The sequence below is a fragment of the Perca fluviatilis genome, chromosome 3 (assembly GCF_010015445.1).
Source record: "Perca fluviatilis chromosome 3, GENO_Pfluv_1.0, whole genome shotgun sequence".
NCBI lineage: Eukaryota > Metazoa > Chordata > Actinopteri > Perciformes > Percidae > Perca > Perca fluviatilis.
In genome coordinates this window covers 18,745,933-18,765,110 of record NC_053114.1, presented here as the reverse complement: position 1 = coordinate 18,765,110, position 19,178 = coordinate 18,745,933, and the positions used below count along the sequence as shown (strand labels likewise).

Below are 19,178 nucleotides of genomic sequence, written 5' to 3'. Positions count from 1 at the left end.
TGGACCTTGGAGTGACCCTCCGACAGCTTGTTTTAACAAATTGCTTTTCTATTTTGTCTCTGTCTCCTAAAGGTACGACTGTGTGGAGGTTTGGAGATAGGCCTTAGCACGAGACAGACAACCTGGACATGGAACAAAGGGAATTCGGAGACAACTGAAACTACTTGAGTCAGATCCATAAATTAAAGTAAAAAGACATTTTACAAAAACACGTAAGGCTAGAAGAGAGCTGTAGAGTGAGGAAGAGAGAAGCAAAAGAGGTTTGTGAAGATGGGTTGTGGTCAGACAACGTTTCTCCTGGACTCTACAGTCAGCCGCCGGTCAAAGCAGGAGTCGCCTCGCTAAAACCCAGAGCTGCTTAATTCACCTGCTGGAGGAGCCCCCACCCTCGGTGATGTGATGAATAAGTTTGAAGTCCTTGGCATTGTGGGAGAAGGTGGGTGGTTTTTACACAGCAGGTTTTACTGCATTTGTTTTGTAAAACCTGAGGACTGTACATACTGTACTTGTTATTAACTTACAACCATGATCCTGGTGATCAGATGAGGTCATATCCACTGTGTGTTTTTATGGGAATTTGGGTGTTTTGCAGCCAAGGTGCAGTTTACATTGTACAGCTGAAACCTGCATATCACAGTTGTCAGGTATTGTATCTCCAACATATGTCTGTATCTTTTTTACACAATACAGAGGGATTTTCAAGGAGTTTCTGAGACTGAGAGATTGCAGAAGTTTCTCATAGAGTAGCATGTAATCCTTCAAGACTGTCCTCACAAGGAAAACGACAGCATTAGTCATTTGTTTATCATATTTCTTAAATAGTTTCCAGAGCCTTTATTTACCTCGACTGCCAAGAGAACCAGGCCTTTATCTGAAACAGGCTTATATTAGAGAGGCCATTATTCCTATATTTCCCTGTTTAATATCTTAGCAGATTTTAGTAAGAAGCCTCCCTGTTTCCTGAATAACTTGCTGTTGATGCAAAATATTTACCTTGTTGTCTTGATGGTGTATGTTTCCACAGCACTAATTTCATCAGTGCACTATCAGAGTCATATCATACTCACCTCGCTGCTGCTCTGAGTTTCTCTGCTCTAACATAAATACAGTTATTGTTCTCTAATTATTACCAGTTGCTTCCATTTTGAATTTTTTTTTTTTCAAGCACGGTTAAGTTACCCTCTCAACACTTCCTGGATTGGTGTTTCACATTAAAAGCCTACCAGCAGCTCAAAAGGCATGATCCATCCTCTTCCTGGTAGGTTTTTTCATTCTCCAGGAAGTGTTGAGTTTCATGGACTGTAACTAAACCACACTGTGAAAGAACAGCAGAGGATAAGTAACTGGAGTAAATCAGTGAATTAAAACAGTATTTGTGTTAAAAAGAGAAAACCATAGCAGAAGAGTGGTGAGTTTGACATGACTCTGTAGTGCTGATTAGTGCTGTGGAAATGTACAATATGGTAAATTTACCATCAACCCAACATTAACCAAGCGTTGGGTTGATGTAACCCAACGTTGGGCGGGTCCGTTTCTGACTCAGCGTTGGGTTGTTTTGTTATTTTGTGTTATTTTTAACCCAGCATTTTAAAGTGTGTGTGATACTATCAGAGTACAGGGGCACGTTCAGACTGAAACGGGGTGCGTTGAGTACCCTACTGTGTGCCCAAGCGCACTGCCTTTTTATTATCACAAGTTTACATACCCGTCGCTACTGATTGGGTAACACCTCTGACACACCCACCAAACGAGAGGAAACATACTTTGAAGCCCATTGCGCACCTAACACGTCCTTCAACCCGGAAACTGCGGCATAACAGTCGACACCATTTGTAAGATTGAACGTTCCCTTAGGTAATTTCACACCCCTAAAGGCTTAATACCATTAATTTGACATGTTGCAAGACCATTGGCTAACATTATTTGAATACTGGCTTTTCTTTGAGAATTTACCATAAAAGACAAAAAACAAGCTTTGTTTATGTTTGCCTGACAAAGACCTCTAGTGAGTGGCCGTGTGAATTATGACTCTTGTCTGTCAGGACCAAAGCTGGATGTGGTTTGACGTTGATATAGCACTGCAAACTTTGTAGAGAGGAGGTCAACGTGGGTGGTTTGGTCAAAAAAAAGCATGTGACTTTAACACAGGTTGACGCTGTCAACGATTTTTCCCTTACCATAACCAAATATTTCTGCCTAAATGTAACTACACATTAACCCATAGCGATGGCAGTTTACAGGTTGTTTTGATAGCAAGTCTTTGTTGTTTGTTCCTACCCTCTAGTACGACCTAAAGGAGCGTTTCTTAAATTAGCATCCATACCTAATTGTAATGGTCGCAGTGTTAAACACATGTTTAACCCTGCTGTTTTTTCAGACTCTCTACGTATCTTTAGAATGCTCTAAAGCCATCAACAAGTTTAACATATAGGCTATAAGGGATTAAATATTACCAAACCAGAATTGTATTTCTCTCACAGTGAAAGTTTTATGCTTTCAGAAAATATATGTTATGAGCATAAGCCTTGATTGTATGCATGTTTCTTTGCTTTTGTGTGTTTTGCAGAAGACAAAAAAATCCTGGCCAACTCTTGCCTCAGTGACAACATTGATGGCTGGTCAGAAAATGAAATAAATTAGATTAAGTTTTTGTTCACACCAGGCAGGAATTATTTCTTTCAGTCAACAGCGTCATTTTTAGCTCATTTTAGTGATTTAGACTGACATGTACCCCTGGCTTCACTCTAATGTGAGAAGACAGAGTAACTGAGTATTTATCGTTCTGTTGATAATTCTCACTAACTGTGATCTACATCGGTGCTTGTCAGGATACATAAATCAAAGGTTAGACACATTAGAACTACCATTAAATGATGAGAGATTTAAAGCCACAGCAAATAAAATCTTGGTTTTACCTATCTTAAAGCCACTATGTTTCTTTCAAATAATTCTGATGGCACAAGTTAAAGGCAATTTTTACCATTGTAAATACACATTTGAATGTTTTCTTTTAATGTTATGCCAATCAAAATACAAGTCTTCTTGATAATGTAACTGTTACTTTTATTCATGTGGGACGTTTTGTTTCTTCTTGCCTCGTTCCCTGGTTGAATTAAACATTTAAACTGGATCATTACAGTTTTTTACAATCACTTTGGCACTAATTTCAGAACCTTGATGTCATTTTTCAAAACTCTAGAACAAAACTCACAACCAATGATCAAAATGCACATTTTTCAAAACTCTAACACTTTTTTAAATTGCTTGGATACAATAAAGTAACGTTTCAATGGTATTTCACAATAAATTAGTTTTTTGAACCAATGATTGTGCAAGTGCAATATTTCTTTAAATATATGAATGCACAATCTAATGTTTTGAACATTGAGTTTTGTGTCTAGAGTTTTGAAAAATGTCATCATGGTTCTGAAATTAGTAGCAAAGTGATAGTAAAAAACTGTATTATATCTACGGAGTGGACATTATTATGTTGCACGTGTGATTTGAATGGCAACAAAAGCAGTTTGTAGAGACAAAAATTAACTTCAACCAATGCAAGTCTGGCTAAAAAACAGTCCAAACGTAGACCTGACTTCTAAAATATGGATCATCAACCGCGAACATGGGGTGCTTAGCAAAAGCAGAACGCTACAGGGACACTGTGTGTGTGTGTGTGTGTGTGTGTGTGTGTGTGTGTGTGTGTGTGTGTGTGTGTGTGTGTGTGTGTGTGTGTGTGTGTGTGTGTGTGTGTGTGTGTTTGTGTGTGTGGAGTGTGTGGGAGAGTATGTATGCCTCCCTCTCACCTATACTGTTGGTTCTCTGGTGGTTCTCACCTGCTGCACTTGTTTTCTATGAATATGTTTGAGGTTTAAGAGGCCAAAACATTAATTAAGATGTTAAAACTGTATTGATCTTTTGTGTCTTTCTCTATATTTCTCTGTCCAGGAGCGTATGGAGTGGTGCTTAAGTGCAGGCATAAGGTAAGACAGCATTTCTCATTTCTGTAGTTCTAACTGTAGGTAATCTGTCATTTGTATGACCATATTTATGGTTTGCATTATTGTGTCTTTGTGCTGCAATGCATTTTGAGATGTTAAAATCAGGCATTGATAAAGACTCAAATTTAGAAAAAGAAGCTGAAGCTGCAATGATAAGTGGATTAATAGATGAATCGATTGAAAGAACTATTTTGTTAATCGATTAATCGTACTTTTTAAAGCAAAAATGCAGAATACCTCCCAGTTCCAGTTTCTTATCTATGAGGATTTGCTGTGTGTTTTTGTACAAGCAACTTAAGGGCATTACTTTGTGTTTTGGTAATTTGTCATAGCCATATTCCACTACTTTATGTAACATAAACCATCTATTAATTGAAAAAATAATCGCCAGAATAATCAATAATGAAAATAAGTTTTTTTACAACCCTAATTAAAACAGAACTAAGTAGAAGATTTTATTTCATTGGACTTAATAGTTAATTAATATAAGTTAATATAAAAAGTAAGTACAAGTAGGTACTTTAAGTCACGGAAACACAAAATTTGCAACAACTAACTGAGATTTTAGATAACCTCTTTCCTTCTTTACTGTCACTAGCAGATTTTAATTGATGGTTAATGTTATCAACAATGGTAAGTTCTACTGTAATTATATGGATAAATACAAAGTTGACGAACAATTGTTTGCTGGCTAATTCAAAAATTGCATTCAAAGATCTTGAATACAAGCTGGGAAATACTGTCTAGCATACCCTAATGTCACCAGTTGCACGTGGTGTGCAAACCTCACATTGTACTGAACTACTCTCTCACATGCTTTATTTATGTCACATTGTGTGCATGAATCTGAACGCTGAAAGTCTGGTGTAGAATGACTTTGAACTGTGGCTCTTCAAAAAAGTATTCAAATTTATGCCATCAATGTGCTTGGTATGCATGAAAGTGAGGCCTGCTGGTGTGACTCATCCAGCATTGCCTACCATACGTGAATGCGTGGTTCCCAGCTCATGTATTGCTGTTCTCTACTTGCTGTTTCTCTGCAGTGTGTTTATCAAGCAAAGGCAATGTTTTCAACCTGTAGTGTTCTGAGTTGCAAATCTTAAACTCGCAAAGTGATTTTTTTAAAAACTTAAAGGGATACTTCACTGCTGGAAAGATGAATATGTATTTAAATTGGGTCACTTATGTAGTAGAAATGTGAAATAATTTTAGAAGTTGGTGCCTTCTAGACCGAGAAAAGCCAGAAAATATATTTTTGGCTCATGTGGATGAAAGACAACAACTCCCAGAATGCACTTGCTTCGCTACCCTACGAGGCCACTCCCAAGCCACGCCTACTGGTTACAGAGGGCAGTCAAGTGGGTTTTATTGTTATTTCAACAATGTTTATTGGTGTTTTTTGCCCCCAACGGCTCCTTCCAGGCAGTGCTGCCTGGAAGACACTAGGATTAGGCACTGGTTAGGGTTAGGGTTATGTTTAGGGTTAGGGTTAGGTGCCTTGAAGTCAACGGTCACAGCACTGCCTTGAAGTCAACGGTCGCAGCGCTGCCTTGAAGTCATTTAGGCAGTGGTTATGGTTATGGTATGGTTATGGTTATGGTTATGGTTAGGGTTATGGTTATGGTTATGGTTATGGTTATGGTTATGGTTATGATTATGGTTATGGTTAGGGTTAGGGTTAAGGTTAGGGTTAGGTGCCTTGGAGGCAGCGGTCGCAGCGCTGCCTGGAAGGAGCCGTTGGGGGCAAAAAACACCATTGAGCTTCAACCATATACACTGCGTATAGTGAAAAAAAAAGTTTCACCGTGGCTCAAGTGGTGTTACAGATTTAAATATATAAAAACTACATTTAATTTTTTTTGTGATCAAATTTTTATTTTATTTTAAAGAGACAGTACGTACAGGTATGTATATACCTAAAAAATAGAGCACAAAACTTTTATTCACATATCTAAAAAATGACATTTTATAAAAACGACATTATATAAACAACATTTTATAAAAACATTATATAAAAACAACATTTTATAAAAACGACATTATATAAAAACGACATATAAAAACAAAATACAAGACAGGCTACATTTAGTGCACACACATTATAGACTATACATAAAGTGCAATTACTACTTATAGTAGAGCATTTAAGACAGACAAGGGACAGGACAGACAACAGACAACAAAAGACAGGGCATAAGTAGACTTGTAACAGAGCACTGATTGTTATAAGTCATGTTCACCATGAGGTGAAGGTAGAATATAAGAACTTTCTTGAGATTTGCGTGGTTATAATCATAGCTCACTGATAGCTCCGTAAAGTTCAGCTCACGCATTGGTAGCATTAGCGCTTGGTGGGAAGTAAACACAGAGTATAAACACAGCCGTGAATTCACGTGGAAATGTAGAATGGTCGGCATTTAACAGTCACAAACTCCACCAGCGGTGAGCAGTAATTTCTGCACCAGTCCGTGTTAACATATGTGCACAGCCCACCTCCACGAGTCTTACACGAGAGCAGCATCTCTATCTGCTCGGAAGACTAGCAGGCCTGGTAGCTGGATAGTGGAGTCCGGTACACTGTTGTTCGGCCACGTTTCCACAAAAACAAAAACACAGCAGTCTCTGAACTCGCATTGGGAGTTTTTTTAAAGTTGGATGTAGTCCAGTTTGTTGTCTAATGAGCGGACATTTGCAAGCAGGATGGATGGGACAGGTGGCCGGCTAGCGTTAGCTTTCCACCTAGCTCGAACTCCTGCCCTCTTTTTGCATTTCCGCTTTCTCGCACATTGCTTTCGATGTCCCCTTCCCCGGCTAGCGGCATCGATCGACAACGCAGGCTAAGGTGCTGGTGTGCGTTGCAGGCAAAACTCACATAGTGTGTTTCCTGCATATTCTCCGGTCTGTACCAATGTATGCCGGCATATAATTGCAAGGTTGCTGCTGAAAAGAGAGAGCCTGTTAGCTTCAAGATGGCTGACACCCGACTTGCATCGGGTAGTGACAGTCCCACCCCTTATGGGCGGGTTGAAAACATGTGGAACTAGCTGCCTGTAGTCTATAGCATCTGGCCCAGAAAGCCTCCGATGACGCAAAATGAAGATTTTTGCGTCATCGGAGGATGTCAGAGGGTTTTTTCCAGACACACAATACAGAGATCTATCGTCTCAGGGGGACATGAGGGAGGGAAGCACGGTCATTCGAAAATACTACCGGGTTTCTACTGATGCAAAGCTTAATGCTAATCGGTGAAGTATCCCTTTAACTTTGAGAAAAGCTAAAAGAAAATAGCTCTTATTTGCTTCTGTTTTTCTCTTCTCTTCTTCAACTTTCATCATCATCTAATATGAAAGCCTCCCTTGGACAAAAAACTAATCACGGGTAACTTAGTAATGCAGCATTACTTGGATTAGTAACTGTCTTATGAAAACTGTTTTGGAAATTGTAATCCCTTACATTACTCATATAATATAGGTATCCAGGAATCTAGGAATACATGTATCTTCAGACCAGAGCATGTGAGCAGAGAGTGAGCGAGAGGATTTTTTGCTGGCCGAGCTCCGGGCATGAAGGGAGGGTGGGCACCGTTCATCTGATAAATACAACGCACTTCTTTTGGAGCGAGTGATGAGCAATTTGAGGAAAGAGGGGCGGATGGGGAGTAGAGCGCGGAGGGATATTGAGCGGAGCGGCTTTGAGCGGGGAAGCTGAGGAAAGAACAGCTCCGTGAGTGAGAACTTCTCACCGCTCTACTCCGCTCACATGCTCTGATTGAGACAGTTTGAAATAAAATATAAAATATAAAAAAAAATAAAATAAGAAAAAAAAAATAATAGAACATTAAGCATTTAAAAATGTTCTAGTAGAAGCCAAAAATACAAGTATGAACCTGAAAATGAGCATGATATGGGACCTTTAAAAACAACTTTTAAATCAATCACCCAAATAACAAAAGTTGGTTATTGTGTTTTCCATATAAAAAGAAGTATAGATTTTCTTTATAGATAGATAATTGCTGTATTTGCATCTTTACAAAAAGAATTGTCTAGTTCATTCCTAGCGATTTTTCTGAAAGTAAGGGGAACGTGCCAGTAATTTATATCATTAACAATGATATTGCACTCTGTATTAAGAAGTTTAAAAGTCTTCTTGCACAGCATTGAGTTTTATCCTACAAATACACCCACACTGAATCTCTTCACTTTTTATTTATAGATTTTACCTATATACCTAAAAATAGATTTCTCACTTGTGGAAATACTTTCACTCTACTTAACTGAATCAAATGGAGCCACATGAGCCACAGTAAGCTTCATTAATCAAAAATGTTCCGTAGTAAAGATTCATCTGTGTGGATAAAGCAACATGTTCTGCTTTGACTGCTATAGAATTGCATATTTTTATATCTTTAGTCTAATTTTGTACATTTGCACAGTCACGAACATAATATATTTGTGAAAAACACCTCACTCCACACTTAGAGCGAGAAGGGACTATTGTGGGAGGAGTGACAGTCGCAGCAGAGTCAACAAGAGAGGAGAAAGGCATTTTTTAAATGTTTAATGCTGCTGCTATTTTAATGTGGTAAAAATGTGGTTATTTCATTTTTGTCGTCATTATTGTTTCCTGCACTTAATTTTAGGTGAAAATTAAGTATGTGTAGAACTAAGTTCAAAGAAGTGCTTGATTGCAAACAAATGTAGGTTGTTACTGCAGACATTGTATGACAGATGAAGGGGACATTAAAATAAACTGGGTTCATTCATTATGGAGTACTCTGAGTGCTTGGTGTTTGCCCTGTGGTCCCTTACGTGCCATTTGTGCATGTTTCTTTAATTTTAGACCCTACACTTGACCACGTTTTCTCAACGCTACGCTTCATGAAAATTTTAAATGAGCCATAAATGAAATACATTGAGTGACACTCTAAATATGCAAACGCTTGCATTCTGGAGACAGGAACAAAATGACATGGTAAGCAGAACATGATGGTTAGAGTGGAAGTTGCAACCAGAAGCAGATAAAAGATAAACTATAATGGACAATCTGCATTATCGGACGAGTCAAAATGCAGAATGCAACTGACTGTGAATGTGGAAATGTGGAATGTGTCACATTTTTCTGCTCATCTTCCAAAGATGTCTGTCTGTTATGTAGAGAACACTTAAGTAGTTGTGTTCTGATAAAGGTCTTTCTTTAAAATTAAAAGCTGCATTTGTGAGTCTATATCACATTAGTTTAGAAAGGGAAAATAAATAAAAAAAATAAATAAATAAATAAAATAAAATAAAAAATAAATAAATAAAAAAAAATATATATATATATATATTTATATATATAAATTACTTGGTTTGCTGATTATTATTTCTATGCAATATCTAACAGGTTATTGTTATGAGTGAGAGAGAGCGGGTCAGACAGAAGCTTCTAGTTATTGATAATGACTTCTATCTGTGTCATGAAGCACGGGGAAATGGGTCATATTGTTCAACTACTACGTGAAAAATGAAAGCAAAGAGTTTGGGAAACAAAACCAATTACTCATTTGTGTACCACACAAAATATACTGCGGCCGAACCACAATAGGTTTTCATGCTTGCATCATACAAATATACCAAAGCCAATAACATTAATTCATAATTGTTCCATCTCAATCTCCTTTTTGATATTAGATTTTATTGGACGGGTCAACGGGACCACGAATTTGGTTCCCAGCAAATCAACGTTTCATAAAAATGTAGATGCCAGCTGTGGTTATGTTAAATCCTTTCTGTTACATTAAGTTACTAAGAACATGATGAGACAAGTTTCCCATTTATATAACAGTAGTAGGGTATTCATTTTCACATGTAGAGCCAGAGACCATGCCAATAAAAGCTTTTTAGCTTTGCTGCGAGAGAGCAGTTATTTTTACTTTTCTCAGCTGGAAGCAGGGCAAAAGAGAAAAGGGTGGCAGAGGGAGTGAGAGTGTGAGAGTGTGTGAGTGTGTGTGCGAGCGAGAGATACATAGGGAGGTTCTGAATATGGAGACTATGCTGGTAGTAAATGGGTCACCCTGTTAGGAGTCGACAGCAGACCTGTATATGGTTGAGGGAATCATAGGCAACGGGCTAAAACCCAACCAGGTGACTCAGAAGAGACTCTAACTGCACTACAAAGAAATAAATGCATTATAAATGTGTGTCCCTGTATAAATTATGTATACTTTACAGTACAGTATGTTTTGATGGAACATTTAATTAGCCGAGCGAATGTGTGCTGGCGTTTGTGCAATGTTCTGCCACTTTATGGAAGTGTTGTATTAGCGTATGTGGGTGTGTGTATGTGGAGGCTTATGTGTTATCTTGAATTTGTGTGTTGGGAGTGACAATAGCTCAACCTACCCGCTAGCCAGTTTCCAGTTTCCTGGTGCCTATACACTATCTCTATGTTGTATTGTAGTGCTTAAGTGATGTTAATTAATTGCCGGTGGTTGATCGATAGGAAATTCATCAGCAGTATATATTTTTGGGATTTTGCTTTAGAAGTTTTAAAATTTAAAAATCTTTTTGTAAGCAGAATACTTGTGTGGTTTGTGACTGTTGGGAAAACAATGTAAGCAATTTCAGGACATCAACAAGTTACCTTTGATCGACATGTACTGGATTATTATCAAATAATAATTAGATAGATAGAAGATATTAGTCAGTGATGAAAATAATTGTTAGTTGCTTCTGTTTTAAATGAGTTTATCTTGACTTTGAAGAGCATAAGGTCAGCGGTGTGGTCGATATAGTAAATGTTCTGGAAAAGTAAGTTGACCTTGAGTTAATAGTGTGAGAAACTGAGAAATTGAGAAACTGTTAATGGATATTCTTTATTATTACATTTCATTTAGCTGACGCTTTTATCCAAAACAACTTACAATTGCTGTATGTGTCAGAGGCCGCATGCCTCTGGAGCAACTATGGGTTAAGTGTCTTGCTCAGGGACACATTGGTTGATGTATCGCAGTGGGAATCGAACCCAGATCTCCCCCCCCTGAACGCATGTGTCATATCCATTGCACCCACTGTTTTTGTCTTATCCAGTGAATTGAATGCCTGGCAAATCAAGAAAAATGTGAAAACCATACTTGAATCCAAAATTGCCAAATGCATCTGTATATGTCATCATATTCATATCATATCATAGCGGGGGGTCTGGGTGTCCTCCCCCAAGGAAGTTTGAGCATCAAAGACTTCTTTTCCTGTATTCAGATACACTTTCATGCACCACTTTATGGTGGAAATACCTTTATTTAGCTTGTGTAAAGAAGAAAATAACAGATGACAATTCAAAATATATCATAAATATGATGGAAAGTATGTTGTTGCATGTCATTGAGCATTTATAAGTGGGTATATGGAAATCGTGGAGCTTTCCTAGTGGGTATACTGCATATACCTGCGTATCACGTAGACACCACTTGGGGAGACTGAGATGACTAAAGTAGGATTAGAGTAAAAGAAAGGCCAATTGTAAAGCACTTTGTCCGTCAAGATATAAAAGCACTAATTAAGTGCCGTTCATTTACTATTCACAAAAAAAGAGGAGTCAGTCCTATTGGCTCCTCAATGGGGCCCATCAATAATTACCACTTTTCACATTTAGCATAATAATGATGACCTCTTTCTAACGGACATGAATTCATATGAAAAGATAAGTGCAGCAACATCACCACTATTATGGCACTGTGTATGGTAGTCTGTTTATTTATTATTTTATTATTAGTCATACCATGGTATTCATGGCTGACATGAAATGGTCAAGCTTTACTTTTTTGTATAATGTGACAATCGCGAGCTGCTGATGCCATCAGCACGCCTGAGGCTATTTTTAGGTGTGCTGACTTAACAGTGGCTCAAAAGGTAAATCAGTTGACGTGAGAGACGCCACACATGAGCACAAGCATCATCAGCACATTGCAAGGTGCTGCCACAGAGCTTGGAATGTCACATGTGCTGTATGTGTGTTTTTTTTTTTTATTATGCCTAGTTAACACAGTAAATCTCCCAGTTTGCTATTCGGATGTAATTCCCTTCACTGGAAACTGTAACTTTACTCTCTGGATTAAGTGTAAGTCAGAGCTGTAAATCCATGTTGTTTCATTTCCTTCAATCACTCGTGTGAAACTCTAAAGAGGCAACTTTGAATAAAAAAAGCGTGTTCAGTTAAACAATTGGCTTGTGTGAACAGGAGCGCTGGCAGCGACGTGCAGCTCCTCACCGCGTGGCCTCTTCTCGTCACTGAGGCCAACTCTGTTGTCTGACCCTCCGAAAACAAAAGGACAATAGAGAAACATGATAGTGTCAGAGGACAGAGGGAGACTGGCCTGTATGTTGTAAATCCCTCTGAACCGCTGTCGTCACCAACTACAGCCTCAGGGTCCAACATTAAGATTGAATAGAAAGGTTTCCCATTTAATCAAGGATGTGGGCAATGTTTATTTCCCAGAATTTAGAAATTAACACACACATTTGTTGTTATGAATGTTTTCTCTGAAAAACCATAACATGATGCATTTTTCTGCAGTCTCCCTCTTCATTTGTCAAGGTTTACATATAGCCTCACAAACATTTGCACTATTCATAAAAAATGAATTTTGCAAATAATAATAATGCTATGTACTCTAAGACACAGTATTAAAATGTTGACCTCCATCAGTTATAAACATGTAGCTCAAACCCCTCAGTTACTTTATAGTTTTGAGAATATTTTGCTTTTTGCTTAAGCTTCTCACTGAGCTTAAACACAGTCCAGTGGGGTAATCATTTAGGTTATTAATCTTATTTTTAGTAATAAGGAGCTCATGGCCTGATATTTCTCTAGGTATTCCACTGAAAAAGAAAAGGGTGATGAAAGCATGATTTCTGTTTGTGTTCAATGTATGTTGCCTAATTTCCTGACTCCAGCATGGATGTAGCGAGTAGAAATAGATCCAGTAAAACCTGATGAAGATTATATGAAGACTTGCGATTAGTGTCCTGTTTTGAAGCCAAAAAATGATAATTTTGACCTGTGAAAAGCTGCAATAAAACCTACCCTTTTGTTGTTCTCCAGTAAAACTGTACAATATATACTTGATGTCTAAAGCTGCAGCACAGCCTTTGAATCAAAGCTACATAAATCTCAGAATCTGCAACCACATCAGTTTGTAAAATTCAGCAAGGTTAATCAAGCAACCTGCCAAAAGCTGAAGGAGACCCTACGATGCATATCAACTATGCCAAGGTTGTGCTGGTTTTTCTGCGCAAATGCCCTGTGGTAAAACATTTAAATTGGGAGCACACAGAATAGCTCTTGTGTTGGCACTGCCGGCAACTTGGACACCCTTTTTCTCTTGTTCATGTTACAAGTGGGCAATTTAAGTATCCCTTATTCTCTAATTTGACCTTTCTTTCGACAAATACTTTCTGTTTATCACGTTTGATGAATCTTTGTATCTGTCTATCTTAGAAAGTCGCTTGGCCTTTGTTCAACCCAGTAAGTTGTTTTCTTTCGTCTTAACACAAACCAGGAAACCAATGAGCTGGTGGCCATTAAGAAGTTCAAAGACAGCGAAGGTGAGTGAAGGAGCAAGGGAGGGAGAGAAGGAGGGAGAGAAGGAGGAACAGCGGCGTCATTTGTGTCTCTTTACTTTCCGCACAGAAAATGAGGAGGTCAAGGAGACGACGCTTCGGGAGCTGAAGATGCTTCGGACACTGAAGCAGGACAACATCGTTGAGCTGAAAGAAGCCTTCCGCAGGAGAGGGAAACTCTACCTTGTCTTTGAATATGTCGAGAGGGTCAGCCTCACGCTATCATTATTATTTCATGCTATGCACACTCATTCTTACATCTTACATATTTCCACCCTGCTGCTGTATCTAGTCTCCAAGTTTCAGGATGTTGAGACTGCTCAGTTAACCATAAAAAAAGCATCACCATGGCAACATATGAACTATGCTGTTGGTGAATAATGGTATTCCCCACTGTGTTGCCAGGGTAGCCGGCCAAGTGTTTATTACATGACAGGTTTTATTTTCATACTGTACTCCAGTCACTTTAGCATGGTGTCCCCTCTCGCTGCCCTGGTGAGGGTTTAAAAAGAAAAGACCAGGAAGAGGACACCCCACTGTAACAATGATCTAGGACAAAGATCAACAACATTCATATTGTTAAGCACTTTTTTACCCAAAACCTGCAGCCACTCATCCTAGATTTTCCTTGTGGTTTGCAGAACATGCTGGAGCTATTAGAGGAACTGCCCAACGGTGCACCGCCTGATAAAGTCCGCAGCTACATCTACCAGCTCATCAAAGCCATCAACTGGTGTCATACGAATGAGATTGTACACAGAGGTGTGGAGTTTATCTTTATTTATTTATGTCTCTACATCGATGTCACTTAGCCTGCTATTAAGTCTCAGACTCTCAAAATCACATACAAAAATAGGGTTGTTGTTGTTGTGTATTTACGTTATGTTTCATAACAGTGGATTGGCTTTTGTCTGCCTCTCCGTTCCAGATATCAAGCCGGAGAACCTCCTCATCAGCTCGGAGGATGTTCTCAAACTCTGTGACTTTGGTGAGTCTTTGGTCTTCTCCTTCTGTTTCTTTACAGCAGCCATATTGTCCCGTTGAGTTGCTGAGATTTACATGTGCAATGCAGTAAAACCGTACAGTCTCTTGCATGTTTGCCTTGTCAAATAAACGTAATTGCTCGTAAAAATCTATGTATTTGTTTAAGAGACTGAATCAGCTTTAACTGGTTGATTTATTAGACATTCTGCTGTATGTGGAGATTCATCCAAATGCTGTCAAATTTATGTGATTTTTTTGCAGTTAATCTGTGATTTCAGTTTTGCCAGTTCGGTTTCTGTGAAAAATCCCACCATTGATGTGTCACCTTGTAAATTGTAAGGATCAATTCTGCCACTGGGAAGCAGCCAACCAGCTCTAGAAAACGTACTCCGGGGGTTGTTATCACAATTTATCTGCTAAAGTTACATTTCAAGAAAGTCAGGTTAATGTTAGGCACCTGTTTCCCCTGTAAAGTAGGAATACATTGTATTGATATAGCATAGTTCTGTCATTTTATAGTTTCCCAGGTATATTCTACATTTGTGTATCTGCAAAGTCACACAGTCACTTAGCTCTGCATAATTGGCTGAAGCAGTCCTAGTCAGCTGGGGTGAGATTTGTTTGTTATTCACTGTTGGAGTTGGCATTCTGTTTATTGTGATTTTTCAAGCTTAAAATGGACTCTCGGTACACCAGTTCTAAAGCCCCGTCTCAGCCCGCCTGCAGTGACATAACTAATTAGAGTCTGGTCACATGGGATGATGGCCATGTCGTTACTGTAGCTGTCCAAACAATTTGAGTGTTGATTGCACTTTGTTCTTACTAATGAGCCATTTATCACACAGTACTGGATGTCTAAAATACTGTATCACTATCTATGGGATTTATTCATTTTCATGTCTGGCTCAGGATTTGCTCGTAACCTGTCTGAAGGGACAGATGCCAATTACACTGAGTATGTGGCTACAAGGTGGTACCGCTCGCCTGAGCTGCTGCTGGGGTGAGTCTGTGTGTGTTCTTCTGCTTCAGATTCACTAGAACGTGTGTGTGTGTGTGTGTGTGTGTGTGTGTGTGTGTGTGTGTGTGTGTGTGTGTGTGTGTGTGTGTGTGTGTGTGTGTGTGTGTGTGTGTGTGTGTGTGTGTGTGTGTGTAGGAGATTGTGAGAAAGAGAAAGGGGCACATTCTGTTAGGGTTACAAATCAAGTCACAAATGATTCTCTGCATTTATGTTTTTATCTTTTCATAGCACCAGTTTTTATGTAAGATTGTATCAGACAGGGACACAGTGATTCATCACTTTCACTCCCAATACCGTTTCCAATACCTAAATTCAGGATATCAGTCGAGTACCGATCCAATACCAGTGCTTTAATTTTCCCATATTCAAAATCTGTCAAACTCACTGCGAAGAAGTCATTAGAATAATTATTATGTAAGGTAGCATAGCTGTGGCACTAAAAACTATAATTGAGTCAATGGCCTAGCATGACTGAATGAAAGTAAGTGATAGAGATAACAAATAAAATAAAATAATACCAAATAAACTGTCACTAAAGCGACCCACCAGTATGCCAGTCATTACAAACTGAGACCAAAGATCCCAGATGTGTCAGGATGAATTTTCCGGCATTTTTTTTAAGTTAAATAACTGCACGATGTTTCCAAAGTTAATGAGTAATTGTGTTAAATAATTGTGATTATGACTTTTGCCCTAATAGAGGAACGCTTAAAAGGTCAGTTAATCTAAAAAATTCAAAGTCATCAAATTTGGAAAAAGTGACGATTAATTAAATATCAAAATAGCTTCCAATTAATTCATAAGAGTTTAGTTCAGCCTCAATAAAACTACACAACATGAAAGATATATTTTATTAAATTTATGTCTTAAAATTGATCCACTGTATTTGGAGGGTTGTTGATATGAAAATGATTACAAAGTCTATTGGACCCCAAACAATGTGTAAGTTAAGTCAATGTAATATTGTATTTCTATTATTTTATTAATTTTGTTTTATTTATTATTATTAACATTATTATTATTTAAAAGTAAGTATAAAGTTTTAAATTATTTTTGTGCATCTTTGTGCACAAGGTTCAGTCCCATAAACCATTTTGTATAATAATTTCCATGTTCACCTTTTTCATCGGATTACAGGGGAAACACTTCCACAAAAAGAGTGCTTCCACAATATGGACACATTTTATTACATATTAGCACACACCGAACCCCGAGACCAAATTTCCGTTTCGCAGTTGTTTTTGATTCTCATGTTGTTCTTGATGCTTTTTGCTGCATAGAATGTCCATTGTAGCTTTGGAGACAGCTGAACGTCATCTAGCCTCACTGCTGTAGCCTGATTTAGTAAATGCCCTGGAACATTTATTGAGACGGCGTTTGAATGCCGCCCACTCAAATACTCTCTCCCTCCAACACCACAACTCCTCTGCTTCTCTGCTGCCAGATCTCTCGCCATTTCTCACCATACTCCTCAGCTCCGTTCCCTCAGAAATGACCATCTTCTTTATGAGCGTCTCCATCAGAAACACAGCATTTATTCTTTTGTTTCTCTGCACCATCACCACTTAAAACATCATCCTAAGCACCATCATCACCTCATCTCTAAATAATATTTTTTGTCTTTTTCCATCTCAGGGCTCCCTATGGAAAGGCCGTGGACATGTGGTCGGTGGGGTGTATCCTCGGGGAGCTGAGTGACGGACAGCCCTTGTTTCCAGGGGAAAGTGAGATAGATCAGGTTGGTGATGAAACGAGTTGTCCATTAGTCAGTAGGCTGAAAATGAATCAACGAATATACGCAAGTATGTGTAGATCCTAGCTTCTCCACTGTGAGGATGTGTAGCTTTTCGTTATCTCATATCTTTGGTAGGGAGTTTAACTGTTGTTCAAATAAAATAAATACATTTGTCTGAAACTAACGAAGAGCCAATTTGACATTGAAACATTGAAACATTTTCTTTCTAATGTAATAAAATAGACATTTTAAAGTAAGAGTATTGTGAATAATTGTGAGATAAAATCAAAGCTCTTTGGACCCAACACCTGGACAGGAAAGGTGTGTGAGTCTTTTTCACATTGTCTGCATCTGATAAAATGAGCAACTGGAAGACGACTTTACTGGTTGTTGTTGTTGTTTTTTTTAACTTTTCCAGCTGTTTTTGTCAAAAAAGCTCCTAAAAGTTACCAAACAACAGACAATGACTAGCTGTTGAACGTAATGGAGCATTTGGCAGCTAAAGGGACAATTATATCTCCTTTAGGATTTGGTGGAGGGCAAAACAGAGCTAAAAGGAGAATAAATATTAGACTTGCATTCATCATATAATCATAATAATAGAGTCTTGTTGGTGAACGAATGAAATCTACTGTCACACTATTAACTGTGATGCTGTTTCACTGTATTTACCTCCAGCTCTTCACCATTCAAAAGGTTTTGGGGACACTTCCTGCAGAGCAGATGAAACTTTTCTACAACAACCCTCGCTTTCATGGAATCAGAGTAGGAAATGTTTCTCTTTCATCCTTTCTATAGTCTTCTTTGCTTCTTTTTTCTTCTCCTCCTCCTCTCTGTTTTTACCTCCTCTCCTTCTCTCTCCAGCTCTCTCTCTCTCTCTCTCTCTCTCTCGCTCTCTCTCTTGTGGCAGTATTCCCAGTACCATGACTGAGTGGATTGCTATGACTCATGAGATTCAGTTTAGCAGCAAGAGAAAATGTCCCAGAAGGCCGAAGCAGGACTGTGTGTGTGTGTGTGTGTGTGTGTGTTTGTGTGTGTGTGCAAGCGTGCGTTTCAAGAGAGCGAAATTTGGTAGTTTGTTTAGTGTGATCCAGTGATAGATTTCTGTGTGATTTGAACTGAGATAAAGTTTTTATTGTCAGGAACATCTCTCTCTCTCTCTCTCTCTCTCTCTCTCTCTCTCTCTCTCTCTCTCTCGTGGCAGTATTCCCAGTACCATGACTGAGTGGATTGCTATGACTCATGAGATTTAGTTTAATTCAGAGATTCAGATAAAGTTTTTACTGTCAGGAACATCTACTGTATGTTGGAAATCGTAATAGTTATTTTCAATGCACACAAAAGTTCCGTTTTGATACGGATTTGATGTGTGTGTGTGTGTGTGTGTGTGTCAGTTTCCCTCAGTTACTCATCCTCAGACTTTGGAGAGAAGGTACCAAGGCATCTTGAGTGGTTTGATGTTGGATCTGATGAAGGTAAAAATACTCAAACTCTAAATCTATATTAAGGAATTTACATGGACATGATGTCTTATCCATCCTTAATCTATCTACTTATATTACTATTAACCTTTGTCAATAGTTAATATTTGTATCGATAAACATATGCACATCTTTTCCTATCAGAACCTGTTGCTGCTAAACCCGACTGAGCGTTATCTGACAGAGCAGAGTTTGAACCATCCGGCCTTCCAGCCTCTGAGGCAGGCAGAGAGAGAGAGGCCTTCTCCGGCGTCTCCCAACCCACCGCGCTCCTCCAAGAGGAAAACACACCATCATGGAGAGAACACAGTTCCCACAAGGTCAGACTCCTTTCATTTTACTTTCTGTCATAGCTTCTACATGCAG

The 19,178-nt window shown here is 38.6% G+C and overlaps 1 protein-coding gene across 6 annotated transcripts in view; it reads left to right on the top strand.

The window, feature by feature from the left end:
• cdkl5 (cyclin-dependent kinase-like 5) overlaps positions 1-19,178 on the top strand; it is a 38,944-nt gene that overhangs the window by 2,609 nt on the left and 17,157 nt on the right. For all 6 annotated transcript variants that reach the window (XM_039795068.1, XM_039795067.1, XM_039795066.1 and 3 more), the window contains exons 2-12: positions 73-436; positions 3,946-3,980; positions 13,534-13,579; positions 13,665-13,801; positions 14,236-14,356; positions 14,523-14,582; positions 15,488-15,578; positions 17,232-17,334; positions 18,010-18,096; positions 18,726-18,806; positions 18,957-19,132. In XM_039795068.1, coding sequence (XP_039651002.1) covers positions 400-436; positions 3,946-3,980; positions 13,534-13,579; positions 13,665-13,801; positions 14,236-14,356; positions 14,523-14,582; positions 15,488-15,578; positions 17,232-17,334; positions 18,010-18,096; positions 18,726-18,806; positions 18,957-19,132 — 974 coding nt within the window. In that variant the 5' untranslated portion in view covers positions 73-399. The remainder of the gene's footprint in view (positions 1-72; positions 437-3,945; positions 3,981-13,533; positions 13,580-13,664; positions 13,802-14,235; positions 14,357-14,522; positions 14,583-15,487; positions 15,579-17,231; positions 17,335-18,009; positions 18,097-18,725; positions 18,807-18,956; positions 19,133-19,178) is intronic.